Source organism: Mytilus edulis, chromosome 9 (assembly GCF_963676685.1).
Source record: "Mytilus edulis chromosome 9, xbMytEdul2.2, whole genome shotgun sequence".
Taxonomy (NCBI): Eukaryota; Metazoa; Mollusca; class Bivalvia; order Mytilida; family Mytilidae; genus Mytilus; species Mytilus edulis.
The window spans coordinates 46,637,855-46,656,426 of record NC_092352.1 but is presented as its reverse complement, the minus strand read 5'-3'; the positions used below and the strand labels follow the sequence as shown (position 1 = coordinate 46,656,426).

The following is an 18,572-nucleotide window of genomic DNA, read 5'->3' as shown; positions in this document are numbered from 1 at the left end:
TTAAAGATATGAAAACCATGTTTTATATTCAGATATTTGCGGTTTTACTAGTGAACAAGAACAAGATTGTTAATTACGGGTACAAATTGAATGTACGTGATATTTATGTGTACAAGGTTCCGAATTTCCTTATGTACGTGAAACTATCATGCAAATTATGATATTTATTACAGTATGACACATTTTGCTACATATAAAATGTATGTGCGTATTTATCTACGTAAATTAATAGAATATATATGTTCATTTTATGAACGTGAGATTATAGAGTTCATGTTTATGTTGCATGAACGTGCAAGTAAAATGCATATCTAAATTGATAATCGTACTAAAGAGTTTGTACAATTATATTATTACTAGGTTCCAGCCTGCACCAGAGTAATACAATGCTGCGGTGTTAAGGAGTGGTCATATGGATTGAACGCATTCATACATAATTCATCAAACAACATATCTACATATTATAGTGGAACTGTCGTGCACGATACCATAACCGTCATAACGATACCATAACCGTCATAACGATACAAAGGGAAGTAATCTGGATATACAAACTACTGAAGCTGTTGAACTATTTATTTGAACTTTAATGTTTAGAATAATTTGATGTATATTTTCTTCTTAATTGTTTTTTTTTTTTTTTTGTTTATTAAATAATTTATTTATTCTAATCGTTGATTCTTTAGTCAATATTGTAAAATAGCACTGAAAGACTTATCCATTCGTCCGTCCGTGACAGGTTCATAGTGATAACGATTATAACACAATGTTGACTGCTGTACCCCTATTTTTTTTACATTTTTACCTATTAAATCTATATCTGTTTGTTTTGTTCACACATCGTTGTCAATATAATGGAATTTAATGCGACTGTCATAAAAGTTAGAGGTTTAGCTAACTATAAAACCAGGTTCAATCCAATATTTTCAACTTAGGAAAATGCCTGTACGTACAAAGGGAGGAATATGACAGTTGTTATCCATTTGTTTGATGTGTTTGATATTTTGATTTTGTCATTTGATTAGTGACTTTCCGATTTGAATTTTCCTCGTATTTAAGTTATTTTGTGATTGTATTTTTTACAACCCTCTAAAATCAATAAAAGAAGATTTCAATAATTATAATTACATTTATTTGCTAGGATTATGAAAACACGATTTATATTTTTTTTAAATATTTTATTTACCAAATGCACTTTATTGTGGAAGCTTGCGTCACCATAAATGTTACATATCAAGTTGAAATAAGGGTTTATTTTAACATGAGACAAGGTTGCTGTTAGCCAATCAAAAAAAGAAATAGAATGTTTATACGAGTAATTTCATTATGTATCCTTATTGGTATTTCTCTTTGATCACTCATTTAATATTTCCGTCTATGGGTACTCTCATCTCCATTTCGATTGTTCATCTGTCAAGTGTTTTTGGTTTTTTGTAATCGAAACTCAAGTATTTCCTACCATTTGTTGTAAAATTGTATGAACAATAATTCAAACAAAAATTTCCGCACTGTTTGAAAATTCATATTAATTCTAGTATGTATACTGTTAAACGGTCATTTAAACTAACGTAGAAAAATTATTTATACAACTGTACTTACCATTGAAAACAATGACAACCGACCTCCATTTAAGAAACAGAGATCAAGATGTAGCTCAAGACCAACAAGTCATGTTCACAGAAGGAATAACTGTCTATGATGGTGCGGAATACATTGATTCGGATAAAACAATCAGGAATCGCTTAATTTCTAACAGGAATAAAGATTTGCTAAGGGCAATTTTTGTGGAATTCCTTGGTACATTGATCTATGTCTTTATTTCAACAAACCCAAACTTTCTACTGGCTCCAGGTTTCGTATTAACATCACTGATGGTAGCTTTTGGGAAAATAAGGTAAGTTTTTTGTTATTTCCATTGAAATATAGGTTATTTGTACAGCATATTTCACACCAAACTCACTTTTGTACTATAGTGGATAAAAAAGTAAAGCCACAAAACTACTCAAAAGGAAGGAAAATTCAAAACAGAAGACCCAAATTAAATGGCAAAATCAAAAGTTCAAAAACACGAGCCTATCCGTCCCATTTACCTGATCATTATTTAATTAGCACAATTAAAGAACGATAATAAAGGAACGCAAAACCTAAGAAGAACCAGTTAGTGCAATTATGATTTATTTTAATGTGTTTAACCTGCTTATACATTATTGGAGGATTTTTATTTCAGCGGAGGTCATTTCAATCCAGCAATTACTCTTGCTGTAAGCATAAGTAGTGGTTTCTCCAAAACGACCATTTTCTATCCTATTGCTCAAATAATTGGAGGGATAGCGGGAGCAGGTTTGACAAAGGTAAGTTCATTTTTTTAATCATGTTTAATGTCATTTTACTGTGATTTATACAGCAAATACAGGTTATAAAGAATATTAAAACATGTGTAGTTTATGTAAATTAAAACAAATGCATCAGTAATGTTGATGTACCAGAGAGAGATATACACATTAAGTACAAAACAATCACCGATACATATAGAAACAATGTTTGAATTGCTGTTCATCGTCTTAAATGTTGCTTGGAGACCTCCTGCGATGAACCAGACCTTGTTAGCACTTCATATATGACTCAATCTGCAATGTTGCATTTCATGATAGGAACACTTGAAGCATAATTCAATAAGTTATTCATAGAACTGATTACTGTATATTTTAAACAGTTTGCTATGATGGGTTTTTTTTTCTATGCAAATTGCGACAAGCTATGGCTCATATAAATTTAAATACGAATTGCAATGCAAGTCATATATTCGCTTCAGTGTCTGAACGATGTGAACTTTTCATTTGTATTATCAATTAATCAATTATAATCGAATTCGAATTACATTTTAAGAAAGAGGGACGAAAGATACCAAAGGGACAGTCAAACTCATAAATCTAAAACAAACTGACAACGCCATGGCTAAAAATGAAAAAGACAAACAAACAATAGCACACGCGACACAACATAGAAAACTAAAGAATAAACAACACGAACCCCACCAAAAAACTGGGGGTGATCTCAGGTGCTCCGGAAGGGTAAGCAGATCCTGCTCCACATGCGACACCCGTCGTGTTGCTTATGTGATAACAAATCCGGTAAATAGTCTAATTCGGTAGGTCACATCAGGAAAGGGAAGTGGATTGTAGTTACGACGTAAGGAACATATCCGATATCATTTGTGACACGGTTATTCCATAACGGTCAACCAACTCGTGATGGCGTCCGTAAAATTTACGAAGGGATGATTTCAACTTCACCATTTTGAACTCTTGGTTTAATAGCTTCCTTGTGAGCAGCAACCCTCTATCAAGAGCGTCCACACCTCAGTTACGTTTAAACTCGAATTAATTCTCCTTAAAAAAAGCTGATTTCTAATGCGATTTGAATGATACGAACTAGCCAATTCGAATTCGGTTCGAAATGAAAATAGAAAAGAGTTTATACAAGATTAGCGAATTCGATTCGAAATTAATTTTGAATTAAATTTACGTGTGAACGAGTCGTCAATTTGTATTATAAAGGCTAGTTAAGCTTTTCGAAGAACTCAAATAGAGAAAAATATTCAACGAGTGACCCAACAACTCATTAATTCAAAAATGCGCATAGCGTATGAGTTAATTATCAGTGTTGTTCGGTCATTTTTTTGTATATTTTTCGATATTTGAATCATTTGCTTACTTATTCTATTTATTGATACATTGGCAAATTTGATTTGATCCGACGTTATTATAAAAAAAAAGATGTGGTATGATTGCAAATGAGACAATCGTCCACAAGATACCAAAATGTCACAGAAATTAACAACTATAGGTCACCGTACGACCCTTAACAATGAGCAAAGCCCATGCCGCAAAGTCCGCTATAAAAGGCCCCGAAATGACAATGTAAAACAATTCATACGAGTAAACTAACGGCCTTATTTATATAAAAAAATATTGACGTCTTGACAACGGCTATTGTTTTATGACGCCAGAGCAGTGAAATAACCACATTTATTTCATATGTGAAATTATCGGTTTTTATTTCACTTGAAAATCAATGTAATTCTCTGCAACCAATGTAATACTAGTAAACATTTTAGTGTTCCAGGCTATCAAATATGATATCGACTATTCGCCGAAAGGCATTAGAGTTATTTTTTTATATTCCTGGATTCTAAATGTTTAACGTCGGATCTGCCCTAAATAATTTCATATGATATTCCGTCCTGGTTTTATTTCTAACTTATATTTCCAAAAGTGTACATAAAGCATTTCCTGAAACTCATAATTTTGTTATTTCAATATTCAAGGCTGTACACTTCAGTTTTGAAGATCATAGTCACTATCGTACTGTTTTGGACAGATCCGTTGAACCTGAATATGGAATTATATGTGAAGGATTGATTACATTTATACTTGTGATAACGTACTTAATGAGCATAATAGATAAAAGGAATAAAGATTCGAGTATGTCACCAATTGCCATTGGATTTGTTGTAGCGGCAAACCATTTTGCCACGTGAGTATTAAACAAAGTTTCAGCATTTGATATCTATTATTTCGCTATTTTGTGCATTTCTCTTTTGATCTTTTTTTGTGATTATCGCCAGAAACTAAGCAGTCACGTGACGTTGCTAACGAAATTGACATGAAATTGACAACTTCGTCATAGGTTAAAAAGCGATAAACAGATTATCATTGGTCATCTCAAATCGACTGCCTTTCTCGCTTTCGCCGTCCCGGCTCAAGCGAGAAAATCAATCTCGTTGAGATGATCAACGATAATTTATAAATATATGTTGATAATTTTATGAGAAATGTTTTATTTCTTATGCAGCAAATCCTGCAATCTGATTGGTAAATTACCCCGGTGTAAATAACACCTCACCCTTGTTCACCCCGGGATAAACAAATTTTGCCAAAACTTTAGCCGAAATAAAAAAAAATGTAAAAAAAAATATATGATGTCAAAAATAACAAATAGATAAATTTGAGGACAAAAAAAATAAAGAAATAAAATATCTATTTTTTTTTTATAAATTTCTTTTTACCCGAATATTAAAAAAAACGCAAAAATTTTCTGAATTTTCCCCAGAATAAAGAAAAAGTATAAATTTGACAACGCGCAGCAACATCGAAGTTAAAAAAAATGTTACACTGGAAATTTTTCATTACCAATTTTCAATTTTACATCCTGGTTTAAAAATGAGTAAAGGAATTGTTCCTAAGAAATAAATTCGTTATCTTGGTGTAATCGGGGTTCTGTACACCTCTGATTACACCAAGTTGTACGACTTTGTCCCCCGCAGAGCTATAGAAAAACAGTACAGTAACGGGTGTTACATGGACTCTTTTTAGACGATACATGGCCTCTTCTCAGTTGTTACATGGACACTTTTTATGAATAGAATCAATCGTGCATGATCATTGAGTTCATGGGCACTTTAACTTTCAATTAGATTTGAACTTTTTGGTTCACCGACATATTTCCTGTTTTTTTTTAAATAAAATATTTACGTTAGCATCAATATTTTTTTTTAAACATTTCCAGTTAATAGTTATCAAAAGTACCAGGATTATAATTTAGTACGCCAGACGCGCGTTTCGTCTACATAAGACTCATCAGTGACGCTCATATCAAAATATTTATAAAGCTAAACAAGTACAAAGTTGAAGAGCATTGAGGATCCAAAGTTCCAAAAAGTTGTGCCAAATACGGCTAAGGTAATCTATGCCTGGGATAAGAAAATCCTTAGTTTTTCGAAAAATTTAAATTTTTGTAAACAGGAAATTTATAAAAATGATCACATTATTGATATTCATGTCAACACCGAAATGTTGACTACTGGGCTGGTGATACCCTCGAGGACTAAACGTCCACCAGCAGTGGCATCGACCCAGTGGTGTAAATAGTTATCAAAGGTACCAGGATTATAATTTAGTACGCCAGACGCGCGTTTCGTCTACATAAGACTCGTCAGTGACGCTCATATCAAAATATTTATAAAGCTAAACAAGTACAAAGTTGAAGAGCATTGAGGATCCAAAGTTCCAAAAAGTTGTGCCAAATACGGCTAAGGTAATCTATGCCTGGGATAAGAAAATCCTTAGTCTTTCGAAAAAATTAAATTTTTGTAAACAGGAAATTTATAAAAATGACCACATTATTGATATTCATGTCAACACCGAAATGTTGACTACTGGGATGGTGATACCCTCGGGGACGAAACGTCCAACAGCAGTAAAATACTATTCATATCATTACTCTCAGGGATTCGACATTTAATTTCAAAAAGTGGGGTGGTATGTTTTTCTCCTATAACAAAACATATTTTGATCCAAAAGTTTATGAGAATAAAATTACTATGGCAAAGCAGATAACAAATTATTGATCTGCATGATTCCTGATTTTTCGAATACCGTATATATATAAATAAAGGCAACAGTAGTATACCGCTGTTCAAAACTCATATAATATTGCTAATCTAAAAATATATATACATATTGGGTAAGAAGTTAATATATTCAGAGAAGAACATACAGCCCCATTTTATGGAGCGAAATAATAGGTCAATAAACGTATTTTCTTCAATACATGGACATGAATAGTATTTTGGACAATGCTGAAAGTAAAGAAATGATGATACCGACGTTATATATATTTCAATTAAAAAAGACAGGAATTATGCAAATGAAAAACTTATCTAATCAAAAGATAAAATCCCTATCAACTCATCAATTCACGATTGATTCTATGAATGAAAAGTGTCCTTGTAATAAAAATCATTCAACTTATGTCCTCAATTTTGGACGGTAGGCTGCGATTGGATCATATAGTAATACGTGTTTAATTAATCGCGATCAACACTTGCTAAGACGAGCATGAATAAAATAATAATAAGTGTTTGTCTTGATTAATATATACAATAACAAGACAAAATCCATTTTTTTTTTATAACATTTCATTTCCTAATGAAGACAAAATTCATTCTTTTGATACATTTATATTGTTATTAAATTTATATTTAAGTTGCCTTCAAATCTATCAGGGGCGGATCTAGCCATATTAAGAAAGGGGTTCCCAACCCAGGAAAAAAGGCGTCCAACTATATGTCCCCATTCAAATACATTGATCGTCCAAAAAAAGGAGGTTCCAACCCCTCGAACCCCCTCTACCCACTGAATATTGAATTCCTGTATTTGGCAGCAAACGTGCGATTTTGACATTTTTTTTAGAAAGAATGGGGGGTAGGGGTGATGAAATGGCACATCCTGCATTTTTTCATCAAAATAAAGATCACAGTCTGTTTATTTTAAATCAATTAATCCCCCCCTTTCCCCGATTCCGTTTCACCCATAAAAATCAAACGATATCTTATTTACCACAAACAGATTTCTTAAATATATTACTTTTTTACGAAGTTGGATTTTAAAAGTCTCAAATGTGATAACATTCATCTTTTACTTGAAATGGTTCCTTTTTTATCAAATTATTGGATTCCAGATTTTTTTGCTAGAAAAAAAACTCGGTTGAAGGAAATTAAAATGAAAAAAAAATGAGTTAACTTTATACTATAACTTACATTTACTGCTTTGAAACCATTTTAGTTTCTCAAATGTTCAGTCTTTCAAAATGTAATACTTCTTCCTTAAAACGTCGTACAAGTCAGATACAAAACAAAAGTAACAAAAAAACAGGCCGGAAACAACCTGCCGTGTAGTTTTTCTGCACTTGTAGTCAGGTTAAGGTCCTCGGTTATCGCCTCGGAGCTTGACCCGACTACTCTTGCAGAAAAACTATCCAGCAACGGTTGTTACCGGCCTGTTTCTTTGTTACCTTTGTATTGTATCTAATACATAACTAATAGTATTATTGTCATTAACCGACACCCCGTTGAGTAAAGCTTCACCGCTACTTCAAAATGAATTACACAATGCATAGCCTTCAAGGTACATTTCCAAACGACCTCCCTACTCTTGTTATCAATGTTTGCACATCGCGGGTATAAATTAAAAAAAAATATATAGGATTTTGCTATATTTTTTTTATAAATGAACTTTATCATATACTTAATAGAAAAATGAAATAAAAAATGGGGTCATCGTTCATTTAAGCTCACAAACTGCCTCCGAAAGAAGCATACACTTTTATTAATGTCCTTTTATACGACCGCAAAAATTGAAAATATTTTGGTCGTATATTGGTATCACGTTGGCGTCGTCGTCTGGGTCGTCGTCGTCGTCGTCGTCCGAATACTTTTAGTTTTCGCTCTCTAACTTTAGTAAAAGTGAATAGAAATCTATGAAATTTTAACGCAAGGTTTATGACCACAAAAGGAACGTTGAGATTGGTTTTGGGAGTTTTGGTCCCAACATTTTAGGAATAAGGTGCCAAAAAGGGCCCAAATAAGCATTTTCTTGGTTTTTGCACTATTACTTTAGTTTAAGTAAATAGAAATCTATGAAATTTTGACACAAGGTTTATGACCACAAAAGGAAGGTTGGGATTGATTTTCGCAGTTTTGGTTTCAACAGTTTAGGAATTAGGAGCCAAAAAAGGGACAAAATAAGCATTATTCTTGGTTTTCGCATAATAACTGTAGTATAAGTAAATAGAAATCAAGGAAATTTAAACACAAGGTTTATGACTACAAAAGGAAGGTTGGGATTGATTTTGGGAGTTTAGGTCCGAACAGATTAGGAATAAGGGACCAAAAAGGGGTCCAAATAAGCATTTTTCTTGGTTTTCGCACATTAACTTTAGTAGAAGTAAATAGAAATCTATGAAATTTAAACACAAGGTTTATGACCATAAAAGGAAGGTTGGGATTGATTTTGGGAGTTTTGGTCCCAACAGTTTAGGAATAAGGGGCCCAAATCAAAAATTGAATTATTGGTGTTCTTTGATATGCAGAATCTAAATGTGTATGTAGATTCTTAATTTTTGGTCCCGTTTTCAAATTGGTCTACATTAAGGTCCCTAGGGTCCAAAATTAAACTTAGTTTGATTTTAACAAAAATTGGATTCTTGGGGTTCTTTGATATGCTGAATCTAAAAATGTACTTAGATTTTTTATTATGGGCCCAGTTTTCAAGTTGGTCCAAATCGGGGTCCAAAATTAAACTTTGTTTGGTTTCATCAAAAATTGAATAATTGGGGTTCTTTGATATGCCAAATCTAACTGTGTATGTAGATTCTTAATTTTTGGTCCCGTTTTCAAATTGGTCTACATTAAGGTCCAAAGGGTCCAAAATTAAACTTAGTTTGATTTTAATGAAAATTGAATCCTTGTGGTTCTTTGATATGTTGAATCTAAAAATGTACTTAGATTTTTGATTAATGGCCCAGTTTTCAAGTTGGTCCAAATCGGGGTCCAAAATTAAACTTTGTTTGATTTCATCAAAAATTTAATAATTGGGGTTCTTTGATATGCCAAATCTAACTGTGTATGTAGATTTTTAATTTTTGGTCCCGTTTTCAAATTGGTCTACATTAAAGTCTAAAGGGTCCAAAATTAAACTTAGTTTGATTTTAACAAAAATTGAATTCTTGGGCTTCTTTGATATGCTGAATCTAAACATGTACTTAGATTTTTGATTATGGGCCCAGTTTTCAAGTTGGTCCAAATCAGGATCCAAAATTATTATATTAAGTATTGTGCTATAGCAAGAAATTTTCAATTGCACAGTATTCAGCAATAGCAAGAAATCTTCAATTGCACAGTATTGAGCAATAGCAAGAAATTTTCAATTGCACAGTATTGCGCAAATGCTGAATCCTAACATGTACTTAGATTTTTGATTATGGGCCCAGTTTTCAAGTTGGTCCAAATCAGGATTCAAAATTATTATATTAAGCATTGTGCAATAGCAAAAAATTTTCAATTGCACAGTATTGAGCAATAGCAAGAAATCTTCAATTGCACAGTATTGAGCAATAGCAAGAAATTTTCAATTGCACAGTATTGCGCAATAGCAAGAAATCTTCAATTGCACAGTATTGTGCAATGGCAAGTATTTTCAATTGCACAGTATTGCGCAATAGCAAGAAATATCTAATTGCACAATATTGCGCAATAGCAAGATATTTTCAATTGGAGTTATCTTTCTTTGTCCAGAGTAGTAGTTGAATCAACTTAAATCATTGTTTTATACAATATACAATGTATATTCACTTTTACTACCAACTGATAAATTAAAATAATCTTTACCATTCAGTGATAACAAGCACTTTTTTTTACATTTTAATAATATATGATGTATTTAAATGAGTAGTTATTTCAAGGGGCCATTAGAAATTTGAATTGAGATCAGTTTTGGAATAACGGAAAGGGGGATGTGAAAAAAAAATTGGGGAGGGGTCAATTTTTCTCATTTCAGATTTCATAAATAAAAAGAAAATTTCTTCAATTTTTTTGAGAGGATTAATATTCAACAGCATATTGAATTGCTCAAAGGCAAAACAAATTTTTTAAGTTCATTAGGTCACATTCATTCTGTGTCAGAAACCTATGCTGTGTCAACTATTTAATCACAATCCAAATTTAGAGCTGAATCCAGCTTGAATGTTGTGTCCATACTTGCCCCAACCATTCAGGGTTTAACCTCTGCGGTCGTATAAAGCCGCGCCCTGCGGCACATCTGGTTTTCTGTTGAACTAATAGGAGAAATAGAGGTAATATCGAAATAAAAAAATAACCAAATAAAGAAATCGCTTAAATTTTACAATTATTTAGTTTATGTACTGTTTATTTGAAAAATAATAAATAAAAAATATAGGTCACCGATGTGTTAAAAAGATATTTCAATTCTAAAGCCAAAAATGGCATTTTTTCACCAAAGGGAGATAATTTTGAGCTTTTTCAATGCCATAAACATTTTAAAAGTCATATGGGGGCCAAACCGAATCGGGTTTTTTTTGTTGATTTTTGTACAATATCATAAAGTAACAACTAATAGTGTAATGAATAAAATTTGTAATGAAAAAAACAAATGTTTAATGTTTTGCTGAAATTTTTGTACCCGCGAGCCTCCTTCAACTTTTTGGTCAACAAATTTAATAATATAGATAGAAAGATATACATGTATCGCATTTTATGTGCACATATCAAGATTATTCATGAAATGAAGCGATAAATGAACCTGTATTATGTTAATTTGTAATAAGAGTTTTTACAGCCCGACTGGAAATCGCTTTAATACCTGGACGTGTCACTTCATACTACATCTGGGGATAATTCATTTAGTCATGCTGGTAATCAAATAAGGGAAGGTCCGAATTTATTTGAATAAGTTTGTTACATAAAAGAATTATTAACAAATTTTCCAAAACAATCTTACATGGAAGACTCTATTACAACTTTGAGAGAATCCATAAACGTAAATACCCTTTACTTATTCCCCTATATATTTACTTTTTTATATATTTGTTAAAAATTTAAAAAAAATTAAAAACGAAAACTATAGCTATTCAAAAAAAAATTAGGCCGACTTTTTTACGACTTGTAAATTTTTTTCAGAATCGCGTTATTTAGTTTTAATCTGTCATTTCCTTGTCGGATAAAACAACCTCACGCTTGTCAAGATATCGACCATCTATAACGACTTCGTTAGTTACTGCTGGTTTTTGTCCTTTGTGGTTTCATATATCATGAAACCACATGGTTTCTTAAACCGGAAAACTGTCAAAATAGCTACATGAAGAAAAAGTAAAATCACAAAAATACTGAACTCCGTGGAAAAATCAAAACGGTTTGTCCCTAATCAATTGGTAAAATCAAAAGATAAAACACATCAAACGAATGGACAACTCTCAATTCATAATGATAGTGGTCTCTTATCTATCTGAATAAAACGTTAGTATTTATGAATTTGTGACTTTTTTACATAATGAACATAATATATTTTTTTTGCAACGTTTCCCTTTAATATCTTTAACTAACACATCATGGTATGAATTGAATCAACACTTAATAATAGTTACTAGATAGATACACCATTTGTCAAAGAAAAGAGGGACGAAAGATACCAAAGGGACAGTCAAACTCATAAATCTAAAACAAACTGACAACGCCATGGCTAAAAATGAAAAAGACAAACAGAAAAACAATAGTACACATGACACAACATAGAAAACTAAAGAATAAACAACACGAACCCCACCAAAAACTAGGGATGATCTCAGGTGCTCCGGAAGGGTAAGCAGATCCTGCTCCACATGTGGCACCCGTCGTGTTGCTTATGTGATTACAAATCCGGTAAATAGTCTAATTCGGTAGGTCACATTCATGAAAGGGAAGGGGATTGTAGTTACGACGTAAGGAACATATCCGATATCATTTGTGAAACGGTTATTCCATAACGGTCAACCAACTCGTGATGGCGTCCGTAAAATTTACGAAGGGATGATTACAACTTCACCATTTGGAACTCTTGGTTTAATAGCTTCCTTGTGAGCAGTAACCCTCTATCAAGAAAAGCATGATAGGAAATGCAAGCACGGGAATATCGTATCAATTGGGAGATATATACCCCGTATGCAGGTGCTGCTGGAATGTTGCTACTTAGAAATGGAAAGTTCACAATTGGAAAGCTGAAATCATCTCTTTTGTCGTAAAGTTTTGTTTTCAACCGACCCTCATTGTCAATTTCTAGATGTAAGTCAAGATATGAGTCCGACTTAACTGTATCTGTAGTATCCTTTATCTCCAATTCGATGGGATAGATGCGTTCCACATAGTCACCAAATTTTGAATTGTTTAGTGAAAGAACGTCATCTATATAGCGGAAAGTAGAGTTAAAGGATATTGCTAACTTCTTATCTTTCTTCCTAAGAAGTTCCTGCATGAAGTCAGCCTCATAATACTAAAGAAACAAGTCGGCAAGTAGAGGGGCACAGTTTGTTCACATTGGGATACAAAATATGCTAAACTTGTCTATTTGGGTCAAACAAACAGCAATGTCAATGCCATACAAATATATGTTGTCCTACACTGGTATAATGGTGGGGAAACTATGAACCTTAAAACTGTAATACAAGATTGTATTTTTATAATAAGGCTGAATTAATTAACAATAATTCCATTTTAATTTCGTGTTATGGTTATCTAAAAACCTGACATAATTTACAGTTTTAGAGTTACAGGTGGATCCATGAATCCTGCTAGAAGTTTTGGACCTGTTGTGTGTATGTCGAACACCCAAATCAACCATATCATATGGAAGTATCACTATGTCTACTGGGTAGGTCCAACAGCTGGATCAATAATAGCGGCTGTTGTTTATAGGTTAATATAACTACAAATTATATCAATTGCATCCTTCTCCCTTGATATCGTCTTTCCTCTATATGATTTTTTACACAGTACATGTGACGGATAAGATCTTCAACGATTTAAGAATGTACGCTACTCAGTTTCAAAATAACAATCTTTTAAAAATAGTATATAAATAAAGAAACTCAAAATGAAGAAAAATATGAAGATTATGTGTGCTTGTTTTGGAGATATACTTCATTGAAAAATTAGCGGTGAATGATTCTGTATAGCTTTTCCCTATTTTTAACATTGATCTTTTTTTTTTGTTTAAAGAACAATGAATTTTAATAACAAGAATTTAATAAGATTTTCAAAAATTGCTTTTTAAACCATATGTAACAAAACAATGATAAGAAAAAAACGAGTTAACGGGCAGCATTTTTTTTATTTCAATACATCGATACAACCCGAGAACTCCGCTTTGTCAAAAATTCAAAACAGGTGGTGAAAGCATCCTTAGAGCAGCTAAATACCGGAAAAAATCGAATACCACTGTTCAAAAGTCATAAAACGATTGAAAGAATTCAAATCCGGGTTACAAACTAAAACCGAAGGAAACACTTCAACTATGAGAGGAAAACAACGGGACAACAGAAACATTGAAGTGCAACAACAACTAACACCAATACAGCATACATCATGTACATAGAAACGAACTATTTGACAACTGCCGTTTTCCTACCTAGGTACAGGACATTTTAAGAAAAATATTGGGTTGAACCTGGTTTTATAGCTAGCCTAACTAATGTTAAAAATGCCGCTAAAATGACAACCTTGCATGACAGGAATACAGTACAAATAAATGCAATGACACTCAGGACAGAGACATACATAAATAAATAATAATAAAGTAGCACATTTCAACATGTTAACCACAAAATTACAACAAACACCTAAAATTAATTTACGAAAGTATACAAAAAACAGCATAAAATATATCAAACTGTTCGTCACACGTAACGTTAAAGATATGCACTTCCCATTGTTATTCGCATTTTTGTGTCGAATAAATTTGATTGCAAAAACAATATCAAAGAAGCATTAGTCAATTTTTAATATCTTGTAAATACAGCGAAGTTCGATCGAGATTAAGTACTGATGTAACAATTCAAATAAAACACCTCAAAATTGAATTATCATAATGAGAACCTTTTGTCCAAGAAACTCTAGATACTAATTTGATAACATAAAAAGTACTAATCTAGTTACACCATTCCCACATTTCAACAGTTAATGTCTAAAAACTAAGGAGATGTGGTACGATTGGCTATGATACATGCATCCTCCAGAACCCCCTCCCCCAAAGAGTCCAAATGATGTGGATGTAAGTAACTATTGGGTACCGTATTTTCTTCAACAATGAGAAAATCCATACATCTTATAGTTATCTATAAAAAAAAACCAATTGCGACATAACATAAAATGAAACAGTTCAAACGCAACCAAAAGAATTAATTTATGGAAAAAAAACAGTTATCGAAAAGTAAATACGATAGACAGCAATAAACGACAAACACGGAATGTATCAATAATCTATTTCAGATTCATATTGAGTACAGAAACCTCTTGTTGTATAAATTGCTGACCTGATTTTTGTTGTAAGTAAAAATCAGAAATATAAAGAAATTATTGAATTAAACTATGAAATGAGTACTTATCGCGTGTTTTAGATAATGGTGATGATAAAGGGCTGCTTAACGTCCAGAAAAATTAATATGGGTATAGTTTAAACAACATTTTATTAAAATAAATTGAATTGGATTGGTCAACAGGCATAGACTATGTAAGCCCTCTCCACAAAAAAGGTACAATATATTACATGCAAACAAATCAACACATACACAAACATAATGACAAAACAGAATTAATTTTTCAAAAATACCTCTTAGCTGACTGGAATGATGCTTCAAATAGTTAACTCAGATCAAAAGTATAACTATTTTAAGAATGCTTCAAATGTTAACTCAGAAAAAATAAATTATAGATGAAAAAAGTTTTAATATTCTAGGTAATAAACTCCAACGTTGATTTATAGGTCTCACATTAAATTAAATGGTCTCCAGTCAGCTATTAAGAATTAAAATTCAATAACTCAATTTTAAAACAACTTGTTTGATATCATGTACTTATTTGCAAGAAGATACCTGCTTTGTATTAGAATAACACGCTAAGCCAAATTTTTATTATAGAATATTGTTCTTGTAACTAATATATATAAAAACAAAATACGCCATAGTTTATTTCTATTTTATATTTTCAGATGTTGTCAGAGCTGGAATTTCCAACAATATAGAACTCAGATGAATACAATAGTAATTTCGTACTAGACAGGTTTTTTTTGTATAACAATTATTGTAACAAAACATTCTTATTTTTACACTTTACTTGTTAAAGTAAACGTTTAGATGTATGTAGTTAACAGTTTTGTACTAACATGAGCAGCATGACGAGTATCACATAAAGATCAGGATCTGTTTACACTACCTGAGATCACCCCAAGTTTAAGTAGGGTTCGTGCTGCGTAGTCATTAGTTTTTATGTTAGTGTTTTATACTATTGTTTGTTTGCTTGTTGGTCTTTTTTTTTTTAATTTTAAGCCATGTCGTTGTCAGTTTATTTTCGACTATGCCCTTCTGGTATTTGTCGGCTCTCTTTTATAGATTTCTGGATGCATCAATTTATACGTTTGGCAGTGTGTGAAGCGAACAGTCTTCCTCATGGAAGTATAAAATTTTCACATTAACCAGAAATAGGCAACGCAAAACATTGAATCTCGATCAGCACAATGTGAGGAAATTAAAATAAAAGTAAAACAAAGAAAACACTTTTCAAAAATTAAAAAAAAAAAAAAATCCTAATTTGTTTGATAAAGAAATATAAGTGACTAAGTTAAAACCAGCAATTAAAATAATTTGACATCTTGGAATGAAAAGAATATGCATACTATATACAGTATGTGCTATTAAAGTCAAATGAAAACAAAAGGATGTTTATGTTTTTTTTAAACTAAATGGCTAGTTTGTACTATAAAACGTATGTACTTTTTCTGAAGAAAATTCCTTAATCTGTCCCAATTTAGAAGAAATTAACTTTTTTTTAATTGTTGGCTTCAATAATTTGCCGACCTGTTTTCCGTATGTAGTTACCTGGGCGTGACCTTTCTCGTAGAAAAATCCGGTGATTGCAATACGCAGGAGCGAATGGTAAAACCAAAGTAGCAGAGAAAGAGAACTAAAACATCGCTTTGTCATCGTAATAAACTGTATCCTGTTGTGCATGTTATACACGTGCGTACCTGAATATCCAGGCTACTTTATTGATTGTTAACAAAGTTGACAATCTGTAGACTTCGGTTCCAAAACACGATTATTAATTAGCTGCCATATTTTGACAACATCACTAACCGATTATACAAAAAATAGATGCGGAAAAATTATGATAAAATCGGTCACAGATAACTAAATTTATGATATATACATGCATTGGTTCAAGAATTAAATTAAAATTATTTTTCACCAGTCTCTCGTTTCATATGACTTTAACTTCAAAAACGTTTTATTGGAGTCTCTTGTCAATTTACTATCAATGCACTTCCACAACTTTTTTTGTTCGTGTCTTTGTTCGATTTATTGTATGTTCGTTTGATAGTTAGTTGTGTTGTATGTCTGTGATGTATTTAACACAGTGTTCGATGCTGGTTCCCAATTATTGTCAAATTAACCTGTTTTATCTGCTTAAGTTTGCACACCTAATTTTGTCAAATTAACGAAATTGTATTGAACTGGCATAAATGTGGTACTGTTCTCAGGTTTAGCTAGCTATAAAACAAGGCTACTATATACATGTATCAAGTAAGGAATATTACAATTGTTTTCACCTGTTTCGTTGATAAATAACGTTTGATTTTGTCAGTATTTTATAAACTTTCCTTTTTTTAAATCAACCTTAGAGTTCAGTGATTTTGTAAAACTTTTTTAGTAAAGTTTAAGGATGAAATAAATAGAAATCCGTTCGTATGATTGATATAAAATTATTCAACAAGAGATTCAAAACTTCAAACGTATAAAAACTGTGTATGCAATTATGATGTAAAACATATTGAAAAAGTGTCAAAAAAGAATAGAAAGCTGCAAACGAAAAGAAAAGAAGGTTATTTCTTTTTCGTTCATGACAAACGATCGGTTTACAACTATATGTCAAGGTCATAAGATAATGGCTAATTCTCATAGTGTATATGATTCTCAAGTTTTCAATGTATAAACTCTTTTATTTTTCCATTTGTTTTCTGTTAGATTATTAATATTACGGTACACATGATTACTGCGTTAGAAATGTAAATCAACAGTTTTCTGTAAATATAGAAGCATTTATCGATAAAGTTATAGTTGTTTGGTGTGTAATGAGTTTGGGAAAAAAAATTAAATGTAAAATTTTCTAACGGTAATAAAGATAATAATTAACCTTAATTGTTACTTGATATCATATAAATGAAATCAACAGTAGTATACCGCTGATTAAAAGTCATGAATTGATTTAGAGAAAGCAAATCCAGGTTACAACTACAACAGAGGGAATCAACGGAACAATTGACAAATTGAGGTGCAACAGAAACAAACGCCCACATACATAGAAACGAACTATATGATAACAATTGCCATATTCCTGACATAGTACAGGTCTTTTAAGAAAAATGGTAGATGGAACCTGGTTTTATGAATAGCCAACATTCCCGCTTATATGGCAATGTTAGAAAATATCGCTAAAATGACAACACTTCGTGACAGAAATACAGCAAATTCTCGTATGCATGTGGGGTAGCTCTGTCCTTATACCTCCAGTTATTGTACTGTTTGTTGCTTGTCTTTCATTTTTAGCTTTGTGCTTTGTCTATATGCCTTTGTATGTTTCTTTGTTACATATATGACGTGGCTCTGTACCGATACATCCCGTCTTTGTGTTATTGTGCTATGGCACATTTATGCCTTTTTGTGCTTCTTTGATACATATTTGTTTGTTTCTTTAGTTATTAAGATTATCAAACAATATTGACTGCTGTATATTTGACTTTTTTACCTATTGTGTCTGTTTGTTTTGTTCACGCATCGTTGTCAACATAATAAATTTGATGCGTCTGTCATACAAGTGAGAGGTTTAGCTAGCTATAAAATCAGGTTCAATCCACCATCATTTACATAATAAAATGCCTGTACCAATTCAGTAATATGGCAGTTGTAATCCA

The 18,572-nt window shown here is 31.9% G+C and overlaps 1 protein-coding gene across 1 annotated transcript; it reads left to right on the top strand.

Annotated features, from left to right (window-relative positions):
* The first annotated feature begins 1,510 nt into the window (after positions 1-1,510).
* On the top strand, positions 1,511-17,799 carry LOC139488492 (aquaporin AQPAe.a-like). Its single transcript, XM_071274172.1, has 6 exons — positions 1,511-1,894; positions 2,228-2,351; positions 4,328-4,536; positions 13,148-13,303; positions 14,876-14,931; positions 15,594-17,799. The coding sequence occupies exons 1-5, from the start codon at positions 1,611-1,613 to the stop codon at positions 14,916-14,918; spliced, it is 816 nt and encodes a 271-aa protein (XP_071130273.1). The 5' UTR covers positions 1,511-1,610; the 3' UTR covers positions 14,919-14,931; positions 15,594-17,799.
* The last annotated feature ends 773 nt before the right edge of the window (positions 17,800-18,572 follow it).

What these genes read in the sequence shown, in the direction of transcription:
- LOC139488492 (XM_071274172.1), top strand. Translation starts at nt 1,611, where the DNA reads ATGACAACCGACCTCCATTTAAGAAACAGAGATCAAGATGTAGCTCAA. An exon ending in GTAGCTTTTGGGAAAATAAG is followed by an intron (nt 1,895 to 2,227) that starts GTAAGTTTTTTG and finishes TTTTTATTTCAG; the next exon opens with CGGAGGTCATTTCAATCCAG. An exon ending in CGGGAGCAGGTTTGACAAAG is followed by an intron (nt 2,352 to 4,327) that starts GTAAGTTCATTT and finishes TCAATATTCAAG; the next exon opens with GCTGTACACTTCAGTTTTGA.